The sequence below is a fragment of the Cervus elaphus genome, chromosome 5 (genome assembly GCF_910594005.1).
Source record: "Cervus elaphus chromosome 5, mCerEla1.1, whole genome shotgun sequence".
NCBI classification, from domain to species: Eukaryota; Metazoa; Chordata; class Mammalia; order Artiodactyla; family Cervidae; genus Cervus; species Cervus elaphus.
The window spans coordinates 133,014,269-133,042,185 of record NC_057819.1 but is presented as its reverse complement, the minus strand read 5'-3'; the positions used below and the strand labels follow the sequence as shown (position 1 = coordinate 133,042,185).

The 27,917-nt window shown below is 48.2% G+C and overlaps 1 protein-coding gene across 1 annotated transcript; it reads right to left on the bottom strand.

The window, feature by feature from the left end:
* Positions 1 to 51: 51 nt before the first annotated feature.
* LOC122693271 (basic proline-rich protein-like) lies at positions 52 to 27,687 on the bottom strand. Its single transcript, XM_043900813.1, has 6 exons — positions 27,237 to 27,687; positions 25,935 to 27,133; positions 15,294 to 15,403; positions 15,096 to 15,208; positions 12,675 to 12,854; positions 52 to 125 (listed from the first exon to the last, which is right to left on the bottom strand). The coding sequence occupies exons 1-6, from the start codon at positions 27,685 to 27,687 to the stop codon at positions 52 to 54; spliced, it is 2,127 nt and encodes a 708-aa protein (XP_043756748.1).
* Between the last annotated feature and the right edge of the window lie 230 nt (positions 27,688 to 27,917).

The following is a 27,917-nucleotide window of genomic DNA, read 5'->3' as shown; positions in this document are numbered from 1 at the left end:
ATCTTGCCGACTTCCTGTCTGGATGGAGCGCGGTTCCCGGCGTGCCCGCGTCTACCGAGGGGGAATGTGTCCTCCCGCGAAGGAGCGGGCCCTGCCGCTGACCCCACTCCGAACTTCGTGCTCAGCTGGGTGCGAAAGCGGGTCCGCCCAAATGAATCACTGAAGGACTGTGTTAGGCTTTCCCCTGGTATCCTGTGAGGTCATTCACACCCCTTCCCACCCCGTTTTTCCTTTGAGGAAGAAGGAGGGCGAGGTGGTTGCCCGGCCCTGAACTCCTGGCTCCTCCGTTTAATGAGCTGGTGGGATGGAGACGTGCTGGTCTGAAGGCGGAGGCAGCATCCCACACCTCGACCCCTTCCTGGGTATGAAGATGCATCTTTGCCAGGAGCTGCCCGCCCAGGCATAGAATGTCCCCCTTCTGTGAACTTGGCTCTTTAACCCTCTCCTGCCCTCCTGGACTCAGCCGCAGTTGGGCTTGTGGGTTCAGACTCGATTTCCTCCCCCTGTGGCTTGGTGGGAGATCCCTGTGGCCTCTGCCAGCCCCATCATCTGTAAATGAACCTAATAATAGAACTTACCCCATAGGGTTGGGCTTCCCTGGTGGCTCAGGCCATAAAAAATCAGCCTGCAACGCAGGAGACTGGGGTAAGGTCCCTGGGTGGGGAAGATCCCCTGGGGAAGGAAATGGCAACCCACTCCAGTATTCTTGCCTGGAGAGTCCCATGAACAGAGGAGCCTGGCAGGATGTAGTCCAGGGGGTCGCAAAGACCCCCTTAGTTGGACACAACTAAGTGACGAACACACACACACACGCACACCCCATAGGGTTACTGTGTGGCTTAAGGTGACTCAGCTGGTAAAGAATCTGCCTGCAATTCGAGAGACCTGGGTTCGATCCCTGGGTTGGGAAGATTCCCTGGAGAAGGGAAAGGCTACCCACTCCAGTATTCTGGCCTGGAGAATCCCATGGACTGTATAGTCCACGGGATCGCAAAGAGTCGGACACGACTGAGCGGCTTTCACTTTCATTAAGGGACTTTAAGTAGATAACCGGCTTTGAACAGCCCCCAGCACGTGGTGAGTGTGAGCGGTGTGTTTGCCAGAAATACAATTGCTTCTTGGTTCCTGTCATACACTGGGGAAGGTTGAAGACTGTTCATGAGAGGCACGAAGGCAGGAAGGTACTGAGAAGGAAGATGCCATTAAAGGACCGTGGTCAGCAATGCCACTGGTGGCCTACAGTGCCGCGTCCATGCGAGGGGTGCCCGGATGATCCCATCGCCAGCCGCTCTGCTCAGCTGAGGATGCTGGCTGGATTTGGGGGGTTTTGGAACCACCTTCTTTTTTGCAATCAAATTTGAGCAGGTCTCCAGTTTCTAAGACGCTTCGGATGTGTCTAACTAGGCCTCCCGGCGAGGGATGAAGGAGTCGGGCACCCGTCGGCGTTGCGTTGGTAACAACGAGGAGGAAGCGTGGTTTGCGTTTCCGGGCCAGCAAGGGTGTGGGCGCAGAGCCATCACGAATCTTATGACTTCCCTTCTTCCACACCCGTTTTGTCTGAGCTCCATTCAGGAAGCAATATTCCTAACTCGAGTAGAAACTGTCTAAACACGTTTTCCGCTGCTGCATAAAGGTCAAGAGCAGACTGCCTGTGGAAGTCAGATATTAAGTGTGGCAGAGGCTGTGGGCCGAGAGAAGTCCCGGGCGGGATGGGGCAGTGGGTCTCACCGTCCTCAGGCTCTGCCCAAGTCGCTCCTTCTCCCTCCTGGAAATACGCGTTCCCTCTGCTCCTGCTCCGGCTCTCCGCGTCTCGGCCCGGGCTTCCTCGCCAGCCTCACCTGTGGCCCCTCACTTCACACCCGTGTGTCTCCAGCCGCCGTGCGCAGGGACCCGTGGTCTTTCTACCACCACTGCCTGGCGGGGTTTCTCCAACAGCCTCTGTTGATAAAGCCCCACATGCTGCCAACTGGTGGGGGAGAAACGTGTACAGGGTCCGGCTCTGGTTTCACAAAGCTCTGGTTTCACGGTGGGGGAAGAGGAATAGATTTGGAACGGAGATAAGAAATTGACAATTGGCACAGACTCTGGCCTCTACATTCCATTTTAAAAAATTTAAGGAAATCATCAAAGGTGCACATGAGTATTTAGATAGAGAATGGTCATTGCTATATAGGTAAGAAAAAAGGAAATAAACTCAGTGTTCCAAAATTGAGAACTGGTTAAGCAAAATGATGGTTCATCTATAAGATGAAGCTCTATTTTTATTCATTTTTAAATAATTTTATTTATTTTTTGATAATTTTATTTATTTCTGGCTGTGCTGGGCCTTTGTTGCTATGCAGGCTTTTCTCTGGTTGTAGCAAGCGGGGCTGCCCTCTCCTGCCGTACACGGGCTTCTCACCGTGTGGACGTCTCCTGTTGAGGAGCTCTGGCTCCAGGGCTTCAGCAGCTGAGGCTCCCAGGCCCTAGAGCACGGGCTCAAGTAGTTGCCGCGCTCAGACTTCGTTGCTCCACAGTATATGGGATCTTCCGGGATCAGGAATTGAACCCGTGTCTCCTGCATCACCAGGCAGAATCGTTACCACTGAGCCGTCAGGGAAGCTCCTCTATTTATTTATTTTCATGAAAATGTGTTTATGTTGTTAGGTAAAAAGATGTAATAATTGCAACTTATACATTGTTATCCACTAAAAAAATATTTTTGCATGTATTTGTATGTAGAAGTAGAAAAAGACTGAAAGGTTTGGTGTCTTGAAGACAATTCCTTGGTATAAGATCCAGCTCACAGTTCTTGTTCTGTAAGTCTTTATTGAACAGACTTGTGGCCTGCACAGCCCTCACTGCCTAGATCCCGGAATCAAAGCTGGAACCTCCCTGTATCACTTTCTTTCAGGGCAGACCTCCTCCTTTTCCTCTTCATTCTCAGGCTATGATTCATTGATAAGTTCCTAGGAAGATGTTGCTCCATTAAAATAAGAAGGTCTGTGACGTCAAAAGATCCAGGGATGAAAGGCATTTTAAAAGGCTGGCATCTTTTATTTAGAGAGGCGATCTTTCCAAAAGGAAAGAAAGGAAAACATGGTAGCTAGGGGATAATTATCTTTTAATTTTTCTTAAGGCTATGGTTATATTTCCAGCCTCATTTGGAGATTAATCTCTTTTTGTTTTAAAGCTTAAAGTTTAAAGCTAGACTAAAACATGAATACATATTGAGTGCAATACTCAAAATTCTAGATGGCTTCTGGGTGGTAGATTTTTTAAAAATTAGGTTCATTGAAAAATAATAATCACCTATTAACCAAGAGTAAAGGAGAGCATTCATTGTGATCTTCAAAAATCATTGCTAATTTCAGGTTGACACATTAGCAGTGATGTTAAGATGTCAGTTAAAATGTTATGAATGAAAGATGATGAGTGAACAAATAACCAATATGTGAGAAAATACCATGCTGTTTTAACTAGGGCAATTTTTATTGTTGTTGTTAAGGGCCAGATAATAACTATTTTAGGCTTTGTGGCTCGATGGTCTTCATTGCAGTGATTCAACACTATCATTGAAGTAGGAAAGCAACCAGGGACAATACATAAACTAACTACATCTCTGTGTTTCAATAAAACTTTATTTATAAAAGCAAGTGGTGGGCCAGATTAGGTCCATGGTTGGTAGTTTGCTGACCCCTGAAAGTTGAATAGGATACCAGTAATATAGTACTGGCTCTCTAGAATCTGAGAAAGCAGATTTTTATCTACTTTGTTGTTTTTCTTGTAAGAAGGAAATGCCAACATATTTGTAGTTCTATGTGCTTTTCTTGGAAGATTAATCTGGGATCAATGATGACTGGCGTAAAAGGAAGAAAGAGAAAATGAATCTCTGTCTTTGTTAACTAAACGGTTTGATTCTCAGAAACAAGAATCTTTTCAATTACTTCTGTTGGCAATGCTTCTGACCATGATGTCCTGGGAACAGACATAATACAAGCCTTGTATGTTCATCTCACTATACAGAGCTTTTGCCATGTGGATTTATGTGTTGAATGATTGTGGTTTTTGTCAAATATAGTTGAATCTGGAAAATAATCAGTAATGACATACACAGAGGGGCTTGAATGAATTCTTTTCACCATGATTTGTTCATTCATCCCTGTTTATTTCTCCTGTGTAATATTGCAAGGTAAATTTTAAGAACAAAGTAGGACAACAGAAATGGATGATATTTTGGAGGGAATATTGATGGAATATGGTTATATTCTAACTTTAGAGAAGTAAAAACCCAGGGAGGGCTGAGCACATTAATTAATAGAAAGTGAATTGCTTTGAGTAAGAATCGCTGTATTAGGTAGTTTTGGTTCGTTGAGGAAATTACCAGCCTCTCACCTCTTTAATGCTTATTAAATACTTATTTAACCAAGTCAAATAATAGGTGTTAACTCACGTACATGGAGTCAGCTGGGTTCTCTGTGATGCAGAGGCTAAGTGCTCAAGGTTTCCTGGGCAGAGGGGGCCATCTGACCGCAAGGCGGGTCTGATAGTTCGAGTCCATCAGAGCGCTCCAGAGCCAGGAGTGCCTGATGGAGGCATCCCGTGTCGGGGGGCTTCTCACCACGCTTTGCTCCGTCGTTGGCAGGGCTACCTTAGCTAAGAAGGGATCTTGGCAACTGCGGCTTGGCTCACTTAACCGCCCTGAGAGCTCCGGTATCTCAGGCTTTCATCTTCTGATCCATTTTGCATGTTGTCGCTGAAGCTATTTCTGCAAAATGTAAATCTGATCATGCTGTTCCACAGCTTAAAAGCGGACACAATCTACGCTACTGAAGCCTAGCTCTTTAGGAAGGCATCTCTCGTGGTCTCCTGATGGTCTTCATTTCAGCTTTATGTTTGGCCACTTCCTGCTGGGTATCCTGTGCGTCATCTATGCCTTTATACCCTTATCCATCATGAAATTCCAAGCACACCCAGACAGAGATAAGCCTCATTAAGACAGGAACGTTAAATTCTGTCTGTCGTGTCTGCACATTGACCCCGTCCCCCACCGCAACTAGCTAGTTTGAACTGCACATTCTTCTACTGAAGCTCAAGGGGCTTCTTAGTCTTTATGAAGGTGACTAAAGATTGGCTGACTTTAGGGGAAAACTGACCAGTCTGGATTTGACATGCCGCTTTAAGCTGATGGTGTGAGAATCCGAGGGGAAACATCTAGGACCCGGGGCGTCGGGGGTGGGAGAGACATTTGGAAATAAGGATTCTGATGACGTCAGCATAGACACCACAATGTGCTCTCTGAGAACGGATGAGGCAGAGAGTTTTGGAAGAATGTTTCAGTGTATTTGGCTGCAAGTGATAGATATACAGCCAATACTTATTACTTACATCTAGACCTATTTTTACTCAAAGGTGTCAGAAGTTAGAGCATTGACTTGGAAGCTTTCCTTGATGTCAGACACAGTCTTGGCTTGACCTTCCTTCTTGGTGACAAGGTGGCACAGCTCAGGATTTCATGTTCTTCTGTGACAACATCCCAAGAAAAAAGGGGAGGGCAGGAGAAAGTGCTTTTCTCCTTGGGCCTCTCTCTAATAGGAAGGAGAATGTTTCCCTGAGCTCCTGAGAGGTCTTCCCTTTATCATGGGTCAGAGGTGGCCCACCTGCTCACCCCTGCACCACTCACTCAGATGGGAAGAGTTCTCCGTGACTGGGTTGAAAAGCTTGTTCTGTTAGGTCAAGTGACAATGCCACCAGGAATGCTTGCTGTCGAGTTTATCAGGACTCAGGACTGGCTCACCGTTTTGAGAGAACATGAGCCTAAGACGAAAAGACAGGTAAATAAGCTGGTGGTGTTGGTACGGTAGAAAGTGGCCATCAGTGCTGAAAGAAGCAAAGAAATCAAAAAGAATAGGGACGCAGTGAAGACCGAAGAATGTGTCAATAAAGAAACTGTTGGTGAACTTTAAGGGTAATTCTTTCCATTGAACGCTTGGGTTGGAAGCAAAAGGTCATGGAATCGTGGAGCATTACAGTGATGTGGAAATACAGGTAGAACCTGTGTGATGATGTTTTTAGAGCCTCGATAGTGAATGGAACAGAGGGAAGCAGCTAGAGGTGGGCAAGGAGCAAAGTGAAAAATGAGAGGTTTTTCCAAATGATGGGATCTGGGTATGTTTAAAGGCAGGTGGGAAGGAGCCAGGGGAGAGAAAGAAATAGAAAGGATGTAAGAGGAATGGAGGAAAGGGGGTCTCCTGGGGTCAATGGAAGGTAGAAGTCAAAAGCTCACTTTGGAGAGAGAGGGACATGTGTATAATCAGAGGCTGGAGAGAAGGATGAAAAATGTTGACAGATGTTTTGAGATGTTAAATCCAAAGGCTCAACATGGATCTTAGAGAAGCAGGAGGTCTGGTCATCTCTAGAATTTATAGAGGAATAAAAGAAGAGAGTGGAGGTAGAAGGAAGGAATAAGCTAGAAGATATGGAACATCAAGAATCAGGAAAATTTTACAAGTTTCTAGCAGAAACTAAAAAAGAGAGAGAGAAAAAAAACAAAACTCCTGGGAAATTAAATTTGATGGCCAAAGGGAAAAGGAAGCCAGAAACCCATAAATTTCTCCAAGAAGGGAAGGATTTATAGATGAAGTGAAATTTGACATGGAAAATCCATTTTTGGCTTTTCCCAACCGCCTGCTATTTGTGAAGTGACAAATGATGTTTCTCAAACCCCAAATGTTTCAGTTTCCTCAGCTGAAAGATGCCATGTTGCTGTTGTACTATTTAAAGTAAGGCTTTGTTTGCTCAATCTCACTCAGGATAAGAAAGCTGAAAATAAGTCTTTGGGATAGAATTCAAGTCAGTTAAATCAAGGACACATATGAGATACACATTGTCTGTACGAGACACTAGGTCTTAAGACAACCTAAAATATAACATCCCTCTAACCTGCCTTAATTGGAAAGAGTTGAAAAATTGATGTAAGAAGCAGACAGATGGAGATAAAAATATCACCTTTCTTACTCACAGAGCCCTCTGTCAGAGGGCAGGAGTTAATCTGGCCGGTAGGTTTGTTTACACACCCCTGGTTCACACTTACATCCTTCCCCCAAAGTGGAAGTCTTCTCTGCTGGGATGATCCTGCCTGAATAAACTTTCTGGATGGCCAAGAAGAAAAGAGAATTCAGCTTGAATACAGGTTACGTATAAGCGGCTGGTTCCTCAAAGGGAGGATGGAGGAAGGGATGTGAGCCGAGCAAATTCAGGTCCTTTTGCCAAACTCATGAATCAGCCAGGTCATCTTCTCCTTCCCTGGGTCGGAGTCACGAGGTGGGGAGAGAGAGCCCTGAGTATGAATCTAGTAGATGTCCTTCCTGTGGGCTCTGCGTTAAGTACCCTCCCCAAACCAGGCACTCGTATTGCGGGCGGCGGCCCAGGCAGGTTTAGAGATAAATAACACGTATGCTGGGGTTTGAGCAACTCGTGACCTCGCATGAGACAGAAGCAGTGTGGGGCGTGGACAGACCCACGGACGCAAGAGCGCAGGGCAGGTGCTGTTCGGTACAGGGTGACAGACGGGAGAACCTGAGGTTGGAAGGGGCTGGAAGGGGCCTTCACAAGCTTCGTTAAGGCATTTGGTCTTTATTAGACGGGACATAAGGAGCCATGGCGAGTTTTTAAGCAGCGGAGTGAATAGTTGGGTTTTGTTACTGAACACAAATTCATGTGCCCGACACAAGAGGTCAAACCAAACGGAACATCAGAGCTGGAAGCAGAGAAAGGTTTATAGCAGGGCCATGCAAGGAGACGGGCTCCTGCCCCCAAGCCCAGACTCCCCACAGGGTCTCAGGAAGGCATTTCTAAAGGCTAGGTGAGAAGGGGCGTGGGGTTGGTTGGGGCAGACTTCTTGGCACTGGAGTCCTTTGTTCTTGGAGCTGTCCACCTAGGTCAGGTCTAGATCTTCCCATCAACCTCCAGCAAGACAAATGTTATTTTCTCTTCTGCAACTCTTTATCTCTTTATGAATGGAAAAGTGTTACGCCCTTAAAGGTCAGAGCCTTGGGAACGGGCTGTCCTATATATCTCAGGCTATGGGCAGCATCCTTGTACAGAAGGTGCCGAGTCAGCGTGACTCAGCCCAGGCAACGGAGCACAAAGGCGAAAGTAAGAGAAGCAGATCCGTACGGAGTCAGACTTTTCCAACTCTGCACATTTCCGGGAAGCAGTGTGTAGGATGGGCCAGGATGAAGGGAGGCCTGGGGAAGAGGCTGACTCGGGCAGAATTCAGGAGAGTGGTCAGAGCTGGAAACCATAGTGGAGGGTGCCCCTGGGCTACTGAAGAACACGAGGCAGTTAAAGGGCCTTCTAAGAAAAAGGAGGAGCAAGTGAGGAGAAGACATTGAGTCTGGGTGTGTTTATGTCGAGTTTGATAGGTGGCACGGGTTGTGGTTTTGTAACAGGGAGTTAAAAGCGAGCAAAGACTCACACTTAGGGGAGAACAATGCTGTGGGGTGAGTCCCGCCCTGGGGACGAGAGACACATGGTGAAGACGTTAGACATCACTCTCATCTGCATCCTGCTGATGGCTGACCCCAAATCTCGCCATCTGGGAGTGGCAGGCTCTCAGTGTTAGCTCCTCGGTCGTGTCCACGTCTGTGTGACCCCGTGGACTAGCCCGCCAGGCTCCGTGGGGTTTTCCAGGCAGGAACACTGGAGTGGGTTGCCATGCCCTCCTCCAGGGGATCTTCTCAGCCCAGGGATTGGAGCCGGGTCTCCTGCACTGCAGGCGAATTCTTTACCACTGGGCCACCAGGAAAGCCCCTACTGTTGTTATAATCATTTATTTTCCACATACCAGTCACTGGGCTAAGGCACAAATATACGTGTCACTTATTGAGTGCCTACAGTTTGCCGTGCTCTGTACTTAATCCTTACTAGTTATGAGAGTGGTATCTACAGTCAGAGGGCCAGGGTGTGAATTTGGGCCTCAGATGAATAATGTTAAACAAGTTACTTGATCCTGTTGAGTCTTACTATCAGTGCTTGTAGAATGAGGTTATAATACACGTATCTATAGGGTAGTTATAAACCATGCTAACTTTAGCATAGAACCTAGCACCTGGTAAATAGGTGCTCAGTAAATATTAGCTACGATGATGACGACATTGCTGGTGATTACTGTCATTCCCGACCGGGGTTCTTGGCCTCCTTAATCAATAGAAGTTGATAAGAGGCTGGACAGGAGATTCAGGCAAGGCTTTACGGGGCCCTTGCTGCAGCAAGAAGGAGCGAGAACAAGTAACAGGTTTCCTTGCCCACTCAGGCGGGCTGAGCTGGTTCTTACCTGGGGTGAGGGTAGAGAGGTGTCCAGGAATCAGGACGGAGGGGAGGCTCAGGGGGGTTGCCCACCCTGACGTGGTGTTGTGTGCAGCGGGCACTCTGCTTTCGCTCCTGGCTCTTCAGAAGTGGCAGCTGGACTTCTTGGTCTCTGTGTATCTCATTGTCCAGCATTTGCCCCAACCACACCTGCACGCATGCATTAATATTTTCAGTCCCTTTGTGGCTCAGATGGTAAAGAATCTGCCTGCAGTGCAGACCAGGGTTTGATCCCTGGGTCAGGAAGATCCCCTGGAGAAGGCAATGACAACCCACTCCAACTTCTTGCCTGGAGAACTCCATGGACAGAGGAGCCTGGTGGGCCACAATCCACGGGGTCACAAAGAGTTGGACATGACTGAGCCAAGTAACGCTTTCATGTTACTCTGCATTTTGTGGCTGAGGGAGACGTTCGTCCAGGTGCAAGCGGTGCAGCAAAGAGGCCCAGGTCCCGTCTGCCTCACCGTGACACTGACGGGGAGGACCACGCCTAAGATGACTGATGAGGACAGTGACCGTCGTGTTGATAATGGTGCCGGGGATGACCATGGCTCTACTGACTTGAGCAGCCAGAGTGTGGAGGTCATGTGCTCTGGGTGCAGCGTCAGAAGATTCCGGAGTTGAGTATCTGTGTTAGCTCAATGGCTCTGCGACCTTGGGAGAGTTCTTTTCACTAGTTACATTTCCGCCTCTTTGTCTGTAAACACAGTAATTGCTTCACAGGGCTTCTGGGAAGCTCAAAGAGGACACTTAATGTATCCAGGCTCCTCTGTCCATGGAATTCTCCAGGTGAGAATACTGGAGTGGGTTGCCATTTCCTACTCCAGGGGATACTCCTGACCCAGGAATTGAACCCAAGTCTCTTGTGTCTTCTGCATTGGCAGGTGGCTTCTTTATGAATGCACCACCTAGGAAGCCCCAGTTAGGGCACTATATGTCATCAATTCTAGGATGTATATTGTCCATATTTTAACATCTCTGAAATCAAGGATGCATCTTGCAATTATTGCCAGTTGGTGCATAAATTGGATATTTGTGATGCAAGTTTTAATCATTAGAGAAATGATCACAGTTCCATGTTTATTGTTTCTTGCCAGACGATGGCTGCTTCATGAGACCTAAGGAAGGGATTCCTAAGTCGATAAAGCTGTTATTTATTTATTTATTTTGGAAATGCACACAAGGGGGCTTTTTTTCTTTTTTTATCCCATGCTAAGCTATGTGATTGGAGGCAGGAGAAATTGTGAAGTTCCACAGACTTGGATGAAGAAAATTTCAAAGCCATGAAAGGTTGTTGTGATGGATTGTTGCTGATCAAGAAAGCGCCAACGTCAAAAGCTGCAGAATGGGTGTCAGCATTAAAAGAAAATCCTGGAGGAGAGTCGTTGGTTGCTTGAAGGATGATTTTGGAGAAATATGATGGTTGCTGACTTGAACTGAAAAACAATTTAGCTCATTCAGACTCTGAACATTTTATATCTCTTATATTTTCTTTCTCATTAAGACACATGAGGAATCTGTGATAAATAATCACTGATGTCTAAAGCAGCTTCTTCAATAAGTAGACAAAAAATTCAAAGTGATAAACTTTGTGCCATAATTTTATTGGGAGCATTTTATTTACTTTTAGGAGGAACAGAAAATGCCAGTGTTGTTGTTCAGTCGCTAAGTTGTGTCCGACTCTTTGTGAGCCCAGGAACTGGAAGCACGCCAAGATTCCCTGTCCTTCACTGCCTCCAGGAGTCTACTCAAATTCATGTCCTTTGAGTCAGTGACGCCATCCAACCATCTCATCCTCTGTCGTCCCCTTCTCCTCCTGCCTTCAATCTTTCCCAGCATCAGGGTCTTTTCCAATGAGTCAGTTCTGTGCATCAGGTGGCCAAAGTACTGGAGCTTCAGTTTCAGCATCAGTCCTTCCAATGAATATTTAGAATTGATCTCCTTTAGGATGGACTGGTTTGATATCCTTGCAGTCCAAAGGACTCTCAAGACTCTTCTCCAACACCACAGTGCAAAAGCATCAATTCTGTAGTGCTTGGCCTTCTTTAGGGTCCAGCTCTCACATCCGTACATGACCACTGGAAAAACCATAGCTTTGACTAGACGGACCTTTGTTGGCAAAGTGATGTCTCTGCTTTTTAATCCCCTGTGTAGGTTTGTCCTAGCTTTCCTTCCAAGGAGCACTCGTACATAGCATCTCAAAATACAGATGTACTTCTTTTTTTTTTTTTAACCATTTTCAACTGATGGACATTCAGGTTTTTCCACTATTAAAAAAGATGGTGCTGTCAGCAGTTCTGTGTAAATGCTTCTTTTGGGACACTTTTCTCTAGGAGGGAAACAGAAGAATTTCTAGGTCAGAGGAGAAGTACAATTGAAATATAATTTCATTGCATTTTCAGTGTTTCTCAACCTCCCCACCACCCCCCGCCCCCCGCCATTATCACTGACCCTAAGGAAAAAAAAATTAAACTTGAATTTTAAATTCAATGAACTACTTAAATTGATTAAAATTAAATTTCACTCTGATGAGAGAAATTTAATTCTAGGGGGAAGAAGATTTTGTTGGGTTGAGGTGAGCTAAGAAGGGCCACATACCACTCTCACAGCCAAGATATCTTCGCCTCCAAGAACCAACTTTGCCCCCAATGAGGACACATGATTTAGAAAATACAAGCTGACAACTTTTTTGTTGGGTGGGAAAGACACATCCCTCTTTTGTGAGGACTGCAATGTGTCACATGGAAGTCTTGTGACCTGGAAGCATTTAACACCTGTGGCTTGTCTGGGACCCTCAAAACATATTTCCAGAGTTGAACTGAGAATTGATAATATAGTGTGCAAGGATGTTCTCACGCTTGCCATAGAGCAGAGCAGAAAGGCACTGCTAATTTACCCTTGTTCCTCAGACGTGAATTATTATTGCCAAGAATCAGTAGAATATCGCTAGGAAAGTCACAGAGAGAAAACTTGGAGAAGAAATAACTGGGCCAGAGGCTGTCACTCACGGAGCTTGCTCACACATTCCTTTTGTAGGAGCTGTTTTTAAAAAAACATGTTTAAGGAGGGTGGAATTTGGCCTGGGAAGCTCAGCCTTTGAAATCTGCTCTGTGACAAGCAGCATGGCAGGAAGAGCAAGACGTGGCTTTGGTTCCGTGAAAAGAAACTCTGATGAGCGGCTCTGAAAGAAATCGGGCCCCTCGGATGTCAGAAAGCTGCAGAAGGAAAGCCTTGACCCTTAGAAACGGTGACTCCTCGCTCTGCAGTACAGACCCACCGACTCCTGACATGAAGGGAGGGGTTCCATAGAGCTGCAGGACCGAGACCCAGGTCCCGGAGCGGCGGGGCTTGCAGTGGGGTGTGGACGCTCAGCCCTGCTGCGGTGACGAGCCGCGCTCTAGTCCTCCCGCCTTGCAGCAGGCGCATCACCTCGGGCCAGTCGATCGTCAGTTCTGGTCCCTGGCTGACGTGCACGAGCTGGGAGCCAAGAAGTTTTGCTCCCGCCACTTGGGTGAAGAGATTTAATGTCGAAACAGAACTGCCACTGAGACCTAATGAGATGCAAATGTAGGAATGAAGGGACTTTCTGGAGTTCTAAGTCACATTTTTATGTGTGACTTTTTAATTTCCATAGTTATGGTTTCCCGTTAAAGTGGATTAGGAAAAAAAAACACAATTTAGAGCATCAGATTTCTGATTTCATCGGTCTTACTTATTGACTAGAAGGTAGCTTCTGAAGAAACCAAATTCATTGTAAATTGACTAATTAAAATAATGTGTAAGGGTTGTATATGGAAATGGTTTTTTAAAAAAGAGTGAATGTTTCTAGAATGAATGAAGTTTGAGAAACAGTGATGTGAACCTTTCCTTCATATAACTGACTGAGCTCCCCACTGTTTGGAGTGGACCCTGTGGCTCAGCGTAAGGAAACCGCCTGCCAAAGCAGGAGATGAAACAGTAAGAGCCCCTGGAGGAGGAAATGGCAGCCCACTCCAGTGTTCTTGCCTGGAGAAGCTCAGGGACAGAGGACCCTGGAGGGCTACAGTCCATGGGGTCGCAAAGAGTCAGACACAGTTCCGTTCAGTTCAGTCGCTCAGTCGTGTCTGACTCTTTGTGACCCCATGAACCAACCGCAGCACGCTAGGCCTCCCTATCCATCACCAACCCCCAGAGTCCACCCAAACCCATGTCCATTGAGTCAGTGATGCCATCCAGCCATCTCATCCTCTGTCGTCCCCTTCTCCTTCTGCCTTCAATCTTTCCCAGCATCAGGGTCTTTTCAAATGAGTCAGCTCTTCCCATCAGGTGGCCAAAGTATTGGAGTTTCAGCTTCAAAATCAGTCCTTCCAATGAACATCCAGGACTGATCTCCTTCAGGATGGACTGGTTGGATCTCCTTGCAGTCCAAGGGGCTCTCAAGAGTCTTCTCCAACACCACAGTTCAAAAGCATCAATTCTTCAGTGCTCAGCTTTCTTTATATTCCAACTCTCACATCCATACATGACCACTGGAAAAACCATAGCCTTGACTAGATGGACCTTTGTTGGCAAAGTAATGTCTCTGCTTTTTAATATGCTGTCTAGGTTGATCATAACTTTCCTTCCAAGGAGTAAGTGTCTTTTAATTTCATGGCTGCAATCACCATCTGAAGTGATTTTGGAGCCCAGAAAAATAAAGTCAGCCACAACTTAGTGACTAAACAACACTAGCAACAATATTTTTAGAGAAGTTTAGGTTTAAAGCAAAGTTGAGAGGAAGGCAGAGAGTTTTCTCCTATCCCCCCGCCCCCTCCTCCCCTCCCCCACCTCTCCATACACAGCCTGCCCCCACCCCCGCCCACCGAGATCCCTATCACTCACCAGAGCAGGACGTTTGGTACAATGGATGAACCTACATTAACAGATCACCATTGCTCCAAATCCCTCATTCACTGTTGTGTTCACTGTCTTTTTCAGAAAAAATCTTTTGGCCATGCCACTTGCTATGCAGGATCTTAGGTCCCTGACCAGGGACTGAACCTGTAACCCCTGCAGTGGAAGCAGGGGGTCTTCTCCACTGGACCACTGGGGAAGTCCCTGGGTTCACTCTTGATGTTGAACATCCTATGGGTTTGGACAAATTTATAATGACGTGTGTGTGTGTGTGAGTTGCTCAGTCGTGTCTGACTCTTTGTGAACCCCGTGGACTGTAGCTGCAATCCCATGGAGAATCCGCGGGATTCTCCAGGCAAGAATACTGGAGTGGATTGCCGCGTCCCCCTTCAGGAGATTTTCCTGACTCAGGGATTCAACCCAGGTCTCCCACATTGCAGGCAGATATAATGACATGGACTTATCATTATAATATCAGACAGAATATTTTCACTGCTATAAAAATCCTCTGTGCTCCGCCCTGGGGTGTGGTCCACCATCCATTTCTAACAAGCTGCTGGGTGATGCGGTTCCTGTGGCTCCTTGGAACACTCTTGGCATGTCAGGACCCAGAATCTTCTGTTACTGCAGAAGGCACCTCTGTTGTCCCTTCTGTCCTTGCGCCGTCTCCAAGCCATCGATTGAGTCAAAAGCGTGTAGGAAATTGGATACACTTGTGGGATGTTTGGCAATCAGAGGGGAGCCAGATTTAGCACCTGCGTTTCTATGGATTTCTCCCATCATTTTCTGGGCTAAAAACGAAGCCTGTCTAGCTCCTCTTAAGGAGGAGAGCGAGCCGTGGCCTGGTGTCTGCAGAGCACAGAGGGGGAGGTTACCTGTGCCGGGCAGCAGGGCCCCCCGCGCCTTCAGTGAGGGTTCAGCGCTGGCTCGTCTTGGGGTTTGGGCTGCACACTGGTTTTTAACTTTATGTAACATCTTGGCCCTTTCCCTGAGAAGAAGTGTTTCGAAACCGCTTGCCGTTCCTGCTGTGGGACATCTATAAAGAGACAAGTTGTCCTTTCACCCGAGCTGACTTGGCAGGGAAGTGTGGCCCGTCCCTTCGGCTGTCCAGAAATTTCCCCGACTTCTGGCCTGTAGCCTCTTCCTCTCGCTCCTTCCCTGAGAAGCCCTTGGGGACAGCAGCCTGCCGGGAGTGTGCGCTGGTTTGCACTCAGTTGTGTGAGCTGCTGTAGGTGTGAATCAAATCTTAGCCCAGAAGCCAGAGTATACAGGAGAAACAACTTACAGTCGATGTTTGAAACGCAGTCTAACTTCTGTTTCCAACCCTTATTGCACCAGAGTGGAAAGCACTTAACCTCAGTTGATATTCTTTTTCTTTCTCTGCTCCAGGATTGTATTTAAATTTGGGGAGATAAACGTCCCGTGGGCATGTCTCCTCTTTAATCTGGTTACCAGGGTCCTGGGTAAGACCTCTGCCGTCCAACTTGGTTGTCCTTTGTTGGCCCGCGCTTGTCTCTGGGGGACTTCCTTTTTTCTGTCTGCGCAGTTCCTACCTAGCTTTCCCCTGATTCAGGACGTTTTCCAAGAAGTATTGTGTCAAAGCTGAGGCCCTTCCAGGCTCCTGCCATCCAAAGCTTTTAAAACAGTAGAGCCAGGAAAATACTATGTTTTTCCCCCCTTGCTTCCTTCTTTATATCATCCCCTGAAACAAAAGCATAAAATACCTTTGCTGTTAAAAGCAGAAGAAGGGCCGAAAAGGAGAGGCCCAAAGTGGAGAGTATTTGAAACATGCTAACCTTGCTGCAAAATCTAATGCCTCAGATGAACTGCCGTGTAATTTGTGTGTAATAAGTGTGTTTCGACTCCTTTTCCACCTTGTAGGCGTTTTAATGATGCTATGATTCTCCTGGAAGGTACTCTTTACATTTGTCTTTTTTTTCCTTCAGTTTTACCCCATGTCTGCTAAAATAGTACCAATTCCCAAGAGGTGAGAAATTCAGGGCTGGAGAAGGAAGGAGAATAAAAGAACTCGCCCAGGAATTTTGCTGGATTACACTTTGAAAAAATGTGACTTACACCGAGGCCCCAGCCTCTGCATTTGTAGCGATGTGAGATAGGCTAATTCAATCCAATTCATCAAGACAGTACTGCCGGCAAGTTCATTCTACCCTGTGCTCTAACTGGGGGGTGGCTACGGACACCAGCTTTGGGGAGAAAGCCTGTGTTGGGCTCCTGGCTCTGACGCGTCTCATATGGTTGGCTGTGGACGAACTACTTGGAGTACAGTACCTGCCCTTGTGTCCCAGGGCTTTATTTCCGGGAATTCAACCCACTGAGGATTTCCAGTCGTGAAATTTAGATCTGTGCTTGGTTGAATCCCTGCTGGCTCAGATGGTAAACAGTCTGCCCCCAATGCAGGAGACCATGGTTTGATCCCTGGGTCTGGAAGGTCCCCTGGAGAAAGGCATGGCACCCACTCCCAGGATTCTTACCTGGAGAATCCCACGGACAGAGGAGCCTGGCGGGCTACAGTCCAGGGGGCTGCAGAGAGTCGAACACGACTGAGCAACTACGACTTTCACTTTGGTTGAATCTGCAGATGTGGAGGGTCTGCTTATTCACTTTGCTATTGTTGTTGAGTTGCTCAGTCGTGTCTGACTCTTTGTGACCCCATGGACTGTAGCCCATCAGGCTCCTCTGTCCATGGGATTTCCCAGGTAAGAGTACTGGAGTGGGTTGCCATTTCCTCCTCCCGGGGGTCTTCCTGACCCAGACATTGAACCCAGGTCTCCTGTATTGCAGGCAGATTCCTTACCACTGAGCAATCTGGGAAGCGCACTTGTTCACTTAGGAGGTGTTCACACGAGAGGCTTCGGCATCACTGAATCTTAGCATCAACAGGGCCCCCGGGGCCCCATCCCCGGTCGGTGCCAAGGGAAGGGCACGTGGGGCAGGACTGTCTGAGGAGTGGATGGGCTGCTTAATGCCTGGTAAGAGCTCAGAACAACAAGTGCCTGGACTTTGGCCAGCACAGAATAAATGTTAATTTAGGATGATGGTTGTACAAATAGCGCTGGTCTTCTGAAAATTTCCCCCTTTTAGTTATCATCAAGGAGGTCCTTTGTTTGGTCCTTGTTTATGAAGAGGGAAAAAACCCCAGAGGCACAAAGACATTATTTAACTGTGTGTGAGGTTCTGGAAGCAGGCAGAGCCTCTGATGTACACTAACCATTGTTTCTTTCCCCATGGGAATTGCGGCTCTCACATATTTTATTGTGACTGTGTTGATTTAACAAACCTCAGACCCTGGGTTTAACATACACGATCCGAAGCATGGCCACTTGCAAAATACTCCCTAATGTTTGTGTTAGATAGGTTAGGTTAGGCTGAGCCTGCTGACCTCATGACTGGCTGTGGCCAAAAAGCAAGACACATGGTTTGGAGTTGGCAAGGGAAAGGGTATTTTCACCCTAAACACACAGCTTATTTCAGTAATTGAGGCTAGATATTCCTGATGCTGGGGAAGATTGAAGGCGGGAGGAGAAAGGGACAACAGAGGGTGAGATGGTTGGATGGCATCACTGACTCAATGGACTTGAGTTTGGGTAGGCTCTGGGAGTTGGTGATGGACAGGGAGGCCTGGTGTGCTGCAGTCCATGGGGTTGAAGAGTCGGACACGACTGAGCGACTGAACTGACTGATTCACAAGTTGCAGAACTCTAGACAGGGGTTCACGAGTCCGTGAGTGAGGACTGATAAAATTCACAGAACTCTAAGCTGAGTCCCATCATTGGGAAGTTTATAAATATGGAGGAGTCTCTGTCTGCTGTCCTAAGTGTGATTTCCGGGTTTCTGCTCAAATTTCATGGACTCCTCCCCCTTTTTAACTTATAAAAGGTGAAATGTATTTATTTAAAATTTTCATTTGGAGTCTAGTTGCTTTATACTGTGTTAGTTTCCACTGCATGGCAAAGTGGATGAGACCCACATGCACACGTGTCTCCTCTTTTTCAGACTCCCTTCCTGCTCCGGTCATCACAGGGCACGGAGCAGAGTCCCCTGCACCGGGCAGTGTGAGCCCACCAGCCGTCTGCTTTACACACGGGATCAGCAGTGTGCACACGTCCTCCCGATCTCCCACTCATCACCCCCACCCCTGTGACCACACGTCCATTCTCTACATCTGTGTCTCTATTTCTGCTTTACAAACAGGTTGATCTGTACCATTTTTCTAGATTCCACATAGAAGCAACTCCTTTTACGGATTTTAAATCCAGGAACCTAAGCTTGGGAATGATAAACATCTGCCAACCTCTGAATTCCAGCTCACACTGTCACCCAGCTAATCCTCCTGGAGCGTCTCCATAGAGCCCCTATTCCCACCGACAGACTCTCCTTCACTTCCTTAATATTCCCGCATCTCTACCTCCACCTTCGCTTTTTTTTTCTAGTCTGCTTTCCAACCAAACGAACATCACGGAAATTAACCAGTATTGTTTGGCATGGCACAAGTTATATGTTTATATAGTAGAATAATACTTTACTTCTTTCCAAAAAAAAAAAAAATTTGAAATTTGATCCTGCCTCCATCCATTTCAAATTGAAATGGCTAACAGCAAAAAGTGTTGGTGGGGATGTGGAGAAATGAGAACCTAACTTATTACTGCAAGGAATGTAAAATTGTAGAAGCACTTTACAGACAGCTTCTTCTAGAGTTTATACATTTACCATACAATCCAGAAATTTCATGGTTAGGTATTACATAAAAGAAATGAAAACATACATCCACAAAAAGAATTACGCAGAAAGGATTATTGCAGTTTTATTTATAATGACAAAAAAACAAAAAACTGGAAGCAACCCAGATGTTTGGATAGTGAATGAGTAAAGAAATTGTGATGCATCCATTCAGTGGGATACTTCAGCAATAAAACGAAACAAAAATGACTTATATATGCAACAACATGGCTGCATTTCAAAAATATTATGATGCATGAAAGTAGAATAAATGTCTGATTCTATTCATGTGAAATTCTGCAGCAGAGAAAGCTAGTTCACAGTGACAGTTTAGTGCTTGTCTGGGTGGGGCTGAGGGTGGAGATGGGGGCTTTTTGGAGTGAAGACAAAGCTCTACATCTTAATTGTGATGGCAGTTACTCAGATGCGCGTGTTTGTCAAAACCCACTAACTGTACATGTATTTTCCCAGTATTACTGAGAAATAAGGGGCTTCCAAGGAGGCTCTAGTGGTGAAAGAATCCACCTGCCAATGCAGGAGATATGAGACACGGTTTCAATCCCTGGGTTGGGAAGATCCTCTGAGGAGGAAATGGCAACCCACTCCAGTATTCTTGCCTGGAGAACCCCATGGACAGAGGAGCCTGGTGGGCTACACTCCAAGGGGTCACAAGGAGTTGGACACGACTGAGCAACTTTCATTTTTTCACTTATAGATACAATAAAAAAAAAAAAGAAAGCAAATGTTCTTCTTGTGATGAAAATTTTTAGAATCTACTCTCTAAACTTCCCTATGTATCACACAGCAATAGTGACTATAGTCATCTTGTTGTGCATAACTTCCCTAGTGATTATTTACCTTTTTTTACAAATTAAAAGTTGATTTACAGTGATTCAGGTGGACAGCAAAGTGACTCAGTTCCCTGCAGAGAGCCCCTGTAAATGTCCATCGTGATGATCCTATATCCTTGGGATTGGTCCATCCTTAAATTTATGGTTGTAAAGCACATACAGCAACATGGGAAATGCTTATTAAAGAAAATACGTCACAAAATTAGACCTCTTCATAACAACTTTATTTGAAACAGATGCTTAAGAAAAAGGATGGGAAAAAATGTACCGGATTCCTAACACAGGTAGTGCAAGAAGGGTAGGATTCTGTGTGATACATCTTTTTGTCCCTCTAACTTTTAAACACATGTTATTTAGTTATTTTTGGTCGTCCTGGGTCTTCAGGGCTGTGTGGCTTTCCTCTAGTTGCGCGTGAGGGTCTCTCCTTGCCGTGGCTTCCTTTGTTGAGGACCACAGCCGCAGGCCACGCAGGCCGCAGTAGTTGCGGCACGTGGGCTCAGCAGTCGTGTCTCCCGGGCTCTTGAGCACAGGCTCAATAGTTGGGATGCACAGGTTTAGTTGCTCCAAAGCAGGTGGGATCTCCCCGGACCAGGAGTCGAACCCGTGTCTGCTGCATTGGCAGGCAGACTCTTTACTACTGAGCCCTCAGGGAAGCCCTCCTCTAATTTTTGCTGAAATAAGGATAATTCAAATAAGGATAATTCATTAATTCTGTTCAACAGCAGGGCCACATCCTTGATTTCAGAAATGCCTCTCTGTGAGGCAAGGTGGGAGGTGAGACTGAGCGAGCTGACCTTTGGAAGGACTTAAGTTTATCTCTTGCCGTTTAGTCTTTAAGACCATAGTCAAATCCTACAGGGGTAAACAGCTTCCAGCCTGGAGTCCGAGAGGAGAGATGCACAAAACTTCCTTTCCCAGGCTCCTCTCTTCCTGAGCTGCTGTGACCTAGAGATTTCAAGGGCTGCGGCAGGGAATGGAATTCCAGTCCTGACCAGGAGAATGGGAAGCAGAGGAGCAAGGAAGGAATGAGATTCTCTCATTGGATAACTTGTTGCCTGGAGACAAGAGGGAAATCCACGAGACAGTGTACCCAGATAGTTCAGACCCTAAGGGCCTGGACACATCCTATGCTCACCAGCTCACTGGAAAGACCGCAGGCTTGGAGTTAGATACGCCTGGTGGTGGGGGGAGAGGTGGAGAACCATTTGACCTTGACCAAGTCCCTTCTCTTCATTAACCCTCTGTTTCCTCATTAAGAAAGGGGACTCGTAACATCTATCGGAAATATTTAGACTTCCTCTGTTATAAACGTTGGAACCTCACTTGAGGCAACCTCAGCAATCTATCTTAAGTCTGCATCTTTGTCTCATGCTGTTGTTCAGTCCATGAGTCATGTCTGACTCTTTGTGACCCCAGGGATTGCAGCACACCACGCTTCTCTGTCCTTCACTGTCTCCTGGAGTCTGCTCAAACTCATGTCCATTGAGTTGGTGATGCCATCCAACCATCTCATCCTCTGTCGTCCCCTTCTCCTCCTGCCCCCAATCCCTCCCAGCATAAGTGTCTTTTCAAATGAATCAGTTCTTCACATCAGGTGGCCAGATTATTAGAGTTCCAGCTTCAGCATCAGTCCTTCCAATGAATATTCAGGACTGATCTCCTTTAGGATGGACTGGTTGGATCTCCTTGCAGTCCAAGGGACTCTAAAGAGTCTTCTCCAACACCACAGTTCAAAAGCATCAATTCTTCGGCGCTCAGCTTTCTTCACAGTCCAACTCTCACATCCATACGTGACCACTGGAAAAAACCATAGCTTTGACTAGACGGACCTTTGTCAGCAAAGTGATGTCTCTAGTTTTTAAATAAGCTGTCTAGGTTCATCATGCCTTTCCTTCCAAGGAGCAAGCATCTTTTAATTTCATGGTTACACCCCTGCCCCAGGTTTATCTCATGTAACTTAAGAGAAAAACAGAACCAGAAGCAGGAAAGCCAGTGGCAAGCCAGGAATAAGAACTTCTTTCTTTTCTACTTTTCCCTAGCTGAATTTTTCATGCTCTCACCCCACCCATCAGACTCACTTCTCAGCTGCTTTTGTGGGGAAGGGGATTTTGGGAGGATATCTGTATGAACTTGTATGACTTGCAAGTCATTATCTTACAACACTTGTTTGGGGACTTTCCATACTGGTGACACAGGTCTTCTTCGAAGTCGTTTGTCGTATTGACTGATGAGCCCCAGGTCGCGTGCTTCTGCTCTTAAGTTCGCTGCCGCAAAAATTTGCACTGGTGCCCGGGAGAAGCCAGAGTTCTCTGTTGCTTCCAGGTGAACTCTGACCTGGGAAGCAGTCTGTCTGTTTTCGATGTGCTGTTTTTGTCCAGCCACAAGCTTGTTTTGTTGGCTCATAAAATATCAACCGCTGGTGGAGAGCGGGAGGTATGTGTGAGAAAGCTTACTATTGTTATTGCCTTTTCAACTTGCACAGTGGTGGGGGAAGGTTGTTCATAACAAGTACAAACGTTTTGTGATTTTCTCTGCCCCCCTTTTATGTGTGTGTTTATCAAGAGATTGATCAGAGAGACAGAGAGGAAGAGAGGGAGGGACAGGGAGAGACACAGAGAGATGAAAGCCAGGGCCAGAGCCACAGAACAGGTTGTGAGTTTGGCTTCACCTCTGCCGTAAATCCTCTGAGGTGAGGCAGGGCCAGGTGGCTGTACCGTTTCAGGGTTAAAGTTAACAACCTCGGTCAACAGAGAGGCTGACCTTTTGCAAGAGTCTAGAAGAGATGCTCTGATTGGACCAGCCTGGGCAGCCACCCCTTTCTCAACCTGTGACCAGAGGCTGAGGTCACCATGCCCAGAATGGGTCCCAGGCGTCCATGGCTTTGCAGAGGGACACAAGGACATGTCCTGGGTTTCCGGACCCACCCTGCTCATGTACCCACCACACAAACTCAGGAGGTGATGTGAAGATTAGATGTATGTCAGAACCCCAGCTTGAGACTTAAACAAAGTCTTTTCCTGACGCTTCATCCTGGCTCTTGAGAGCTCAGGGCGGGTTGTCCTTTCCGCTCACTCTTGGCGCTGCTGACACACGGGTGCCAGGGACGGGGTAAACCCTCAGTGTTTCTAAGAGTTAGGAGAAACGTTTCCTGAAAGGAAGCAGTTAGCTGTCATGCGTATCTTTCAGTTTTCACTTTATTGCATGAGACACTCAGTCCTAATAATACTCCAGGTCTCCATAGAGCTTGATCTCCTAGTTTGTGTCGTGAATCCTCACAGGAATCCTTCAGAAGGACGGGTGTTATTATCCTCATTCTGCAAACGTGTTCATTGGAGGTCAGGGAGGTGAAATAACTTGCTTAAGGTGACTTGGAAATGGAGGAGGAGATGGCAACCCACTCGCTCCAGTGTTCTTGCCTGGGAAATGCTATGTGTAGGGCAGCCTGGTGGGCTACAGTCCATGGAGTCACAGAAGAGTTGGATATGACTTAGCGACTAAACAACAACAAGGGGACTTGACTCAGATCATCCAATTCTCCAATTCCTAGTTTAATTTCATCTTCTTTAGACGAAGCATGGTCTTTCTTGGAGTCTCATGTTGTTGTTCCATTGCTAAGTTGTGTCTGACTCTTTGCCGCCCCATGGACTGCAGCATGCCAGACTTCCCTGTCTTTCCTATCTCCCAGAGTTTGCGCAAACTCATGTCCATTGAATCAGCGATGCCATCCAATCATCTCATCCTCTGTCGCCCCCTTCTCCTCCTGCCCTCAATCTCTCCCAGCATCAGGGGCTTTTCCAGTGAGTTGGCTCTTCCCATCAGGTGGCCAAAGTACTGGAGTTTCAGCTTTGACATCAGTCCTTCCAGTGAATATTCAGAGTTGATTTCCCTTAGGGTTAAGTCTCATACTCTCATAAATAGCTGAAGTTATTTCTTTCATTAGAATTTGATGTTTGATCAAGGCTGGGAAAGTTTCGCTTATTTCATAATGACCGTCAGGCCCAGGCTGAGCATGGCTTACAGAAAACAGTGGAACTCTAATATCACTGAATGAATGACTACACAGTAGTTTAATTACTTTTATCCTGAGTCCTGTGTAGAACATGTACAGAGTATTTTTTGAAATAAGCCAGTTTAAAATAGACGACTTAAAAATCTTCCTACCCTTTGACCAAGAATTCTAACTTTGGATGTTTCTAATTTTTAAAAAAATTTTAAATTTTATTTTTTATACGGTTTTTAAAGATTATACTTCATTTAGTTATTTCACAAGATTGATTGTATTCCCCATGTTGAACAATGCAGCCTTGCGCCCATCTTGTACCCGATTGTCTGTACCCTCTCCCCATCCCTACATTGCCCCTCCCCTAATCCACTGGTAACTACTAATTTGCTTTCTATGTCTGTGAATCTGCTTCTGTTTTGTTATTTTCACTAGTTTGTTGTATTTATTAGATTCCACATGTAAGTGATATCATACAGTGTTTGTCTTTCTCTGCCTGACTTATTTCACTTAGCATAATGCCCTTGCATTACGTCCATGCATGTTGCTGCAAATGGAAAAAAAAATTCTTTTTTATAGCTGAGTAGTATTCTATTGTCGGCGTATGTGTGTATGCATGTGTGTGCACTAAGTCACTTCAGTTGTGTCTGACTCTTTGTGACCCCATGAACTGGAGCCCATCAGGCTCCTCTGTCCATGGGATTCTCCAGGCAAGAATATCAGAGTGGGTTTCCACATCCTCCTGCATGGGATCTTCCCAGCCCAAGTCTCGAACCCTCATCTCTTACATCCCCTGCATTGGCAGACAGGTTCTTTACCACGAGTGCCACCTGGGAAGCCCATGTATGTATATATACCTTATCTTCTTTATTTGTTCATCTGTTGATGGACACTTAGGTTGCTTCTATATCTTGGCAACTGGCAACTGTATGATGTTTCACTCCAGTGTTCCTGCCTGGAGAATCCCAGGGACGGCGGAGCCTGGTGGGCTGCCGTCTATGGGGTCTCGCAGAGTGGGACACGGCTGAAGTGACTTAGCAGCAGCAGCAGCAGCAGACTCTAAGAAATGGAAATTCTGATTCCAGGGATGTGGGCATTAATGAGTTAATATTAACGGGGTTACAATCATATCAACAGTGTGGCAGTGTCTTTGATCTTGCTTTCTTGCTAGCAGTAGGTATTATCAATGTTATAAAAATGCTTGCTGTAACCATTTTTGTCCTTCTAGAGTCTAGACGAAGTTGAGCGTATTTTCACGTGTGCTCATGATTTGGGCTCCTTTCCTGCTGTCGGGTCTCACCCTACCCCTGTCTCGTTGTCTGCTGGTTTTCTGCGCCATGTTCGCCCATTTTTTGTCGATTTGTAATGAACACTGCATTCCGGGTGTTGCTTCTTTCTCTTTGCTGGACATTTCTTTTCAGGCTGTTATCGGTTTGTTGTGGTCTGACTCTGATGGTGTCCCTCTGGGACGCCGTCCATGTGTGGGTGTCCCAGGTCGGGGTCTGACTATGATGGTGTCTTTCTGGGACACCACCCATGTGGGGGTGTCCCAGGTCGGGGTCTGACTCTGATGGCTTCTTTGACTCTGGGACGCCGTCCGTGTGTGGGTGTCCCAGGTTGGGGTCTGACTCTGACGGCGTCTTTGACTCTGGGACGCCGCCCATGTGGGGGTGTCCCAGGTCGGGGTCTGACTCTGACGGCGTCTTTGACTCTGGGACGCCATCCATGTGTGGGTTTCCCGTGCTGGGGTCTGACTCTGATGGTGTCTTTCTGGGACGCTGTCCGTTTCGGGTGTCCCAGGGTGGGGTCTGACTCTGACGGCGTCTTTGACCCTGGGACGCGGTCCGTGTCGGGGTGTCCTGGGTCGGGATCTGACTGACGGCGTCTTTGACCCTGGGACGCCGTCCGTGTCGGGGTGTCCCGGGTCGGGGTCTGACTCTGATGGCGTCTTTGACTCTGGGACGCCGTCCGTGTCGGGGTGTCCCGGGTCGGGGTCTGACTCTGACGGCGTCTTTGACCCTGGGACGCCGTCCGTGTCGGGGTGTCCCGGGTCGGGGTCTGACTGTGACGGTGTCTTTGACTCTGGGACGCCGTCCGTGTGTGGGTTTCCCGTGCTGGGGTCTGACTCTCATGGTGTCTTTCTGGGACGCTGTCTGTTTCGGGTGTCCCAGGGCGGGGTCTGACTGTGTCGGCGTCTTTGACCCTGGGACGCGGTCCATGTCGGGGTGCCCCGGGTCGGGGTCTGACTCTGACGGCGTCTTTGACTCTGGAACGAGGTCCGTGTCGGGGTGTCCCAGGGCGGGGTCTGACTGTGACGGTGTCTTTGACTCTGGGACGCCGTCCGTGTCGTGGTGTCCCGGGTCGGGGTCTGACTCTGACGGCGTCTTTGACTCTGGGACCGTGTCGGGGTGCCCCAGGGCGGGGTCTGACTGTGTCGGCGTCTTTGACCCTGGGACGCCGTCCGTGTCGGGGTGTCCCGGATCGGGGTCTGACTCTGACGGCGTCTTTGACTCTGGGACGCCGTCCGTGTCGGGGTGTCCCAGGGCGGGGTCTGACTCTGACGGCGTCTTTGACTCTGGGACGCCGTCTGTGTCGGGGTGTCCCGGGTCGGGGTCTGATTCTGATGGCGTCTTTGACCCTGGGACACGGTCCGTGTCGGGGTGTCCCGGGTCGGGGTCTAACTCTGACGGCGTCTTTGACTCTGGGGCGCCGTCTGTGTCGGGGTGTCCCGGGTCGGGGTCTGACTCTGACGGTGTCTTTGACTCTGGGACGCCGTCTGTGTCGGGGTTCCCCGGGTCAGGGTCTGACTCTGACGGCGTCTTTGACCCTGGGACGCCGTCTGTGTCGGGGTGCCCCAGGGCGGGGTCTGACTCTGACGGCATCTTTGACTCTGGGGCGCGGTCCGTGTCAGGGTGTCCCAGGGCCGGGTCTGACTCTGACGGCGTGTTTGACTCTGGGACCATGTCGGGGTGTCCCAGGGCGTGGTCTGACTCTGATGGTGTCTTTCTGGGACGCGGTCTGTGTCGGGGTCCCGGGTCGGGGTCTGACTCTGATGGCGTCTTTGACTCTGGGACGCCGTCCGTGTCGGGGTTCCCCGGGTCAGGGTCTGACTCTGACGGCGTCTTTGACCCTGGGACGCCGTCCGTGTCGGGGTGCCCCAGGGCGGGGTCTGACTCTGACGGTGTCTTTGACTCTGGGACGCCGTCCGTGTCGGGGTGTCCCGGGTCGGGGTCTGACTCTGACGGCGTCTTTGACCCTGGGAGGCCGTCTGGGTCCGTGTCGGGGTGCCCCGGGTCGGGGTCTGACTCTGACGGCATTTTTGACTCTGGGACCGTGTCGGGGTGTCCCAGGGTGGGGTCTGACTCTGATGGTGTCTTTCTGGGACGCCGTCAGTGTCGGGGTGCCCCAGGGCGGGGTTTGACTCTGACGGCGTCTTTGACCCTGGGACGCCGTCCGTGTCGGGGTGTCCCGGGTCGGGGTCTGACTCTGACGGCGTCTTTGACCCTGGGACGCCGTCCGTGTCGGGGTGTCCCGGGTCGGGGTCTGACTCTGACGCGTCTTTGACCCTGGGACACCGTCTCGGTCCGTGTCGGGGTGCCCCGGGTCAGGGTCTGACTCTGACGGCGTCTTTGACTCTGGGACGCCGTCCGTGTGTGGGTGTCCCAGGGCGGGGTCTGACTCTGACGGCGTCTTTGACCCTGGGACGCGGTCCGTGTCGGGGTGTCCCGGGTCGGGGTCTGACTCTGACGGCGTCTTTGACTCTGGGACGCCGTCTGTGTCGGGGTTCCCCGGGTCAGGGTCTGACTCTGACGACGTCTTTGACCCTGGGACGCCGTCTGTGTCGGGGTGCCCCAGGGCGGGGTCTGACTCTGACGGCATCTTTGACTCTGGGGCGCGGTCCGTGTCAGGGTGTCCCAGGGCCGGGTCTGACTCTGACAGCGTTTTTGACTCTGGGACCGTGTCGGGGTGTCCCAGGGCGTGGTCTGACTCTGATGGTGTCTTTCTGGGACGCGGTCTGTGTCAGGGTCCCGGGTCAGGGTCTGACTCTGATGGTGTCTTTGACTCTGGGACGCCGTCCGTGTCGGGGTTCCCCGGGTCAGGGTCTGACT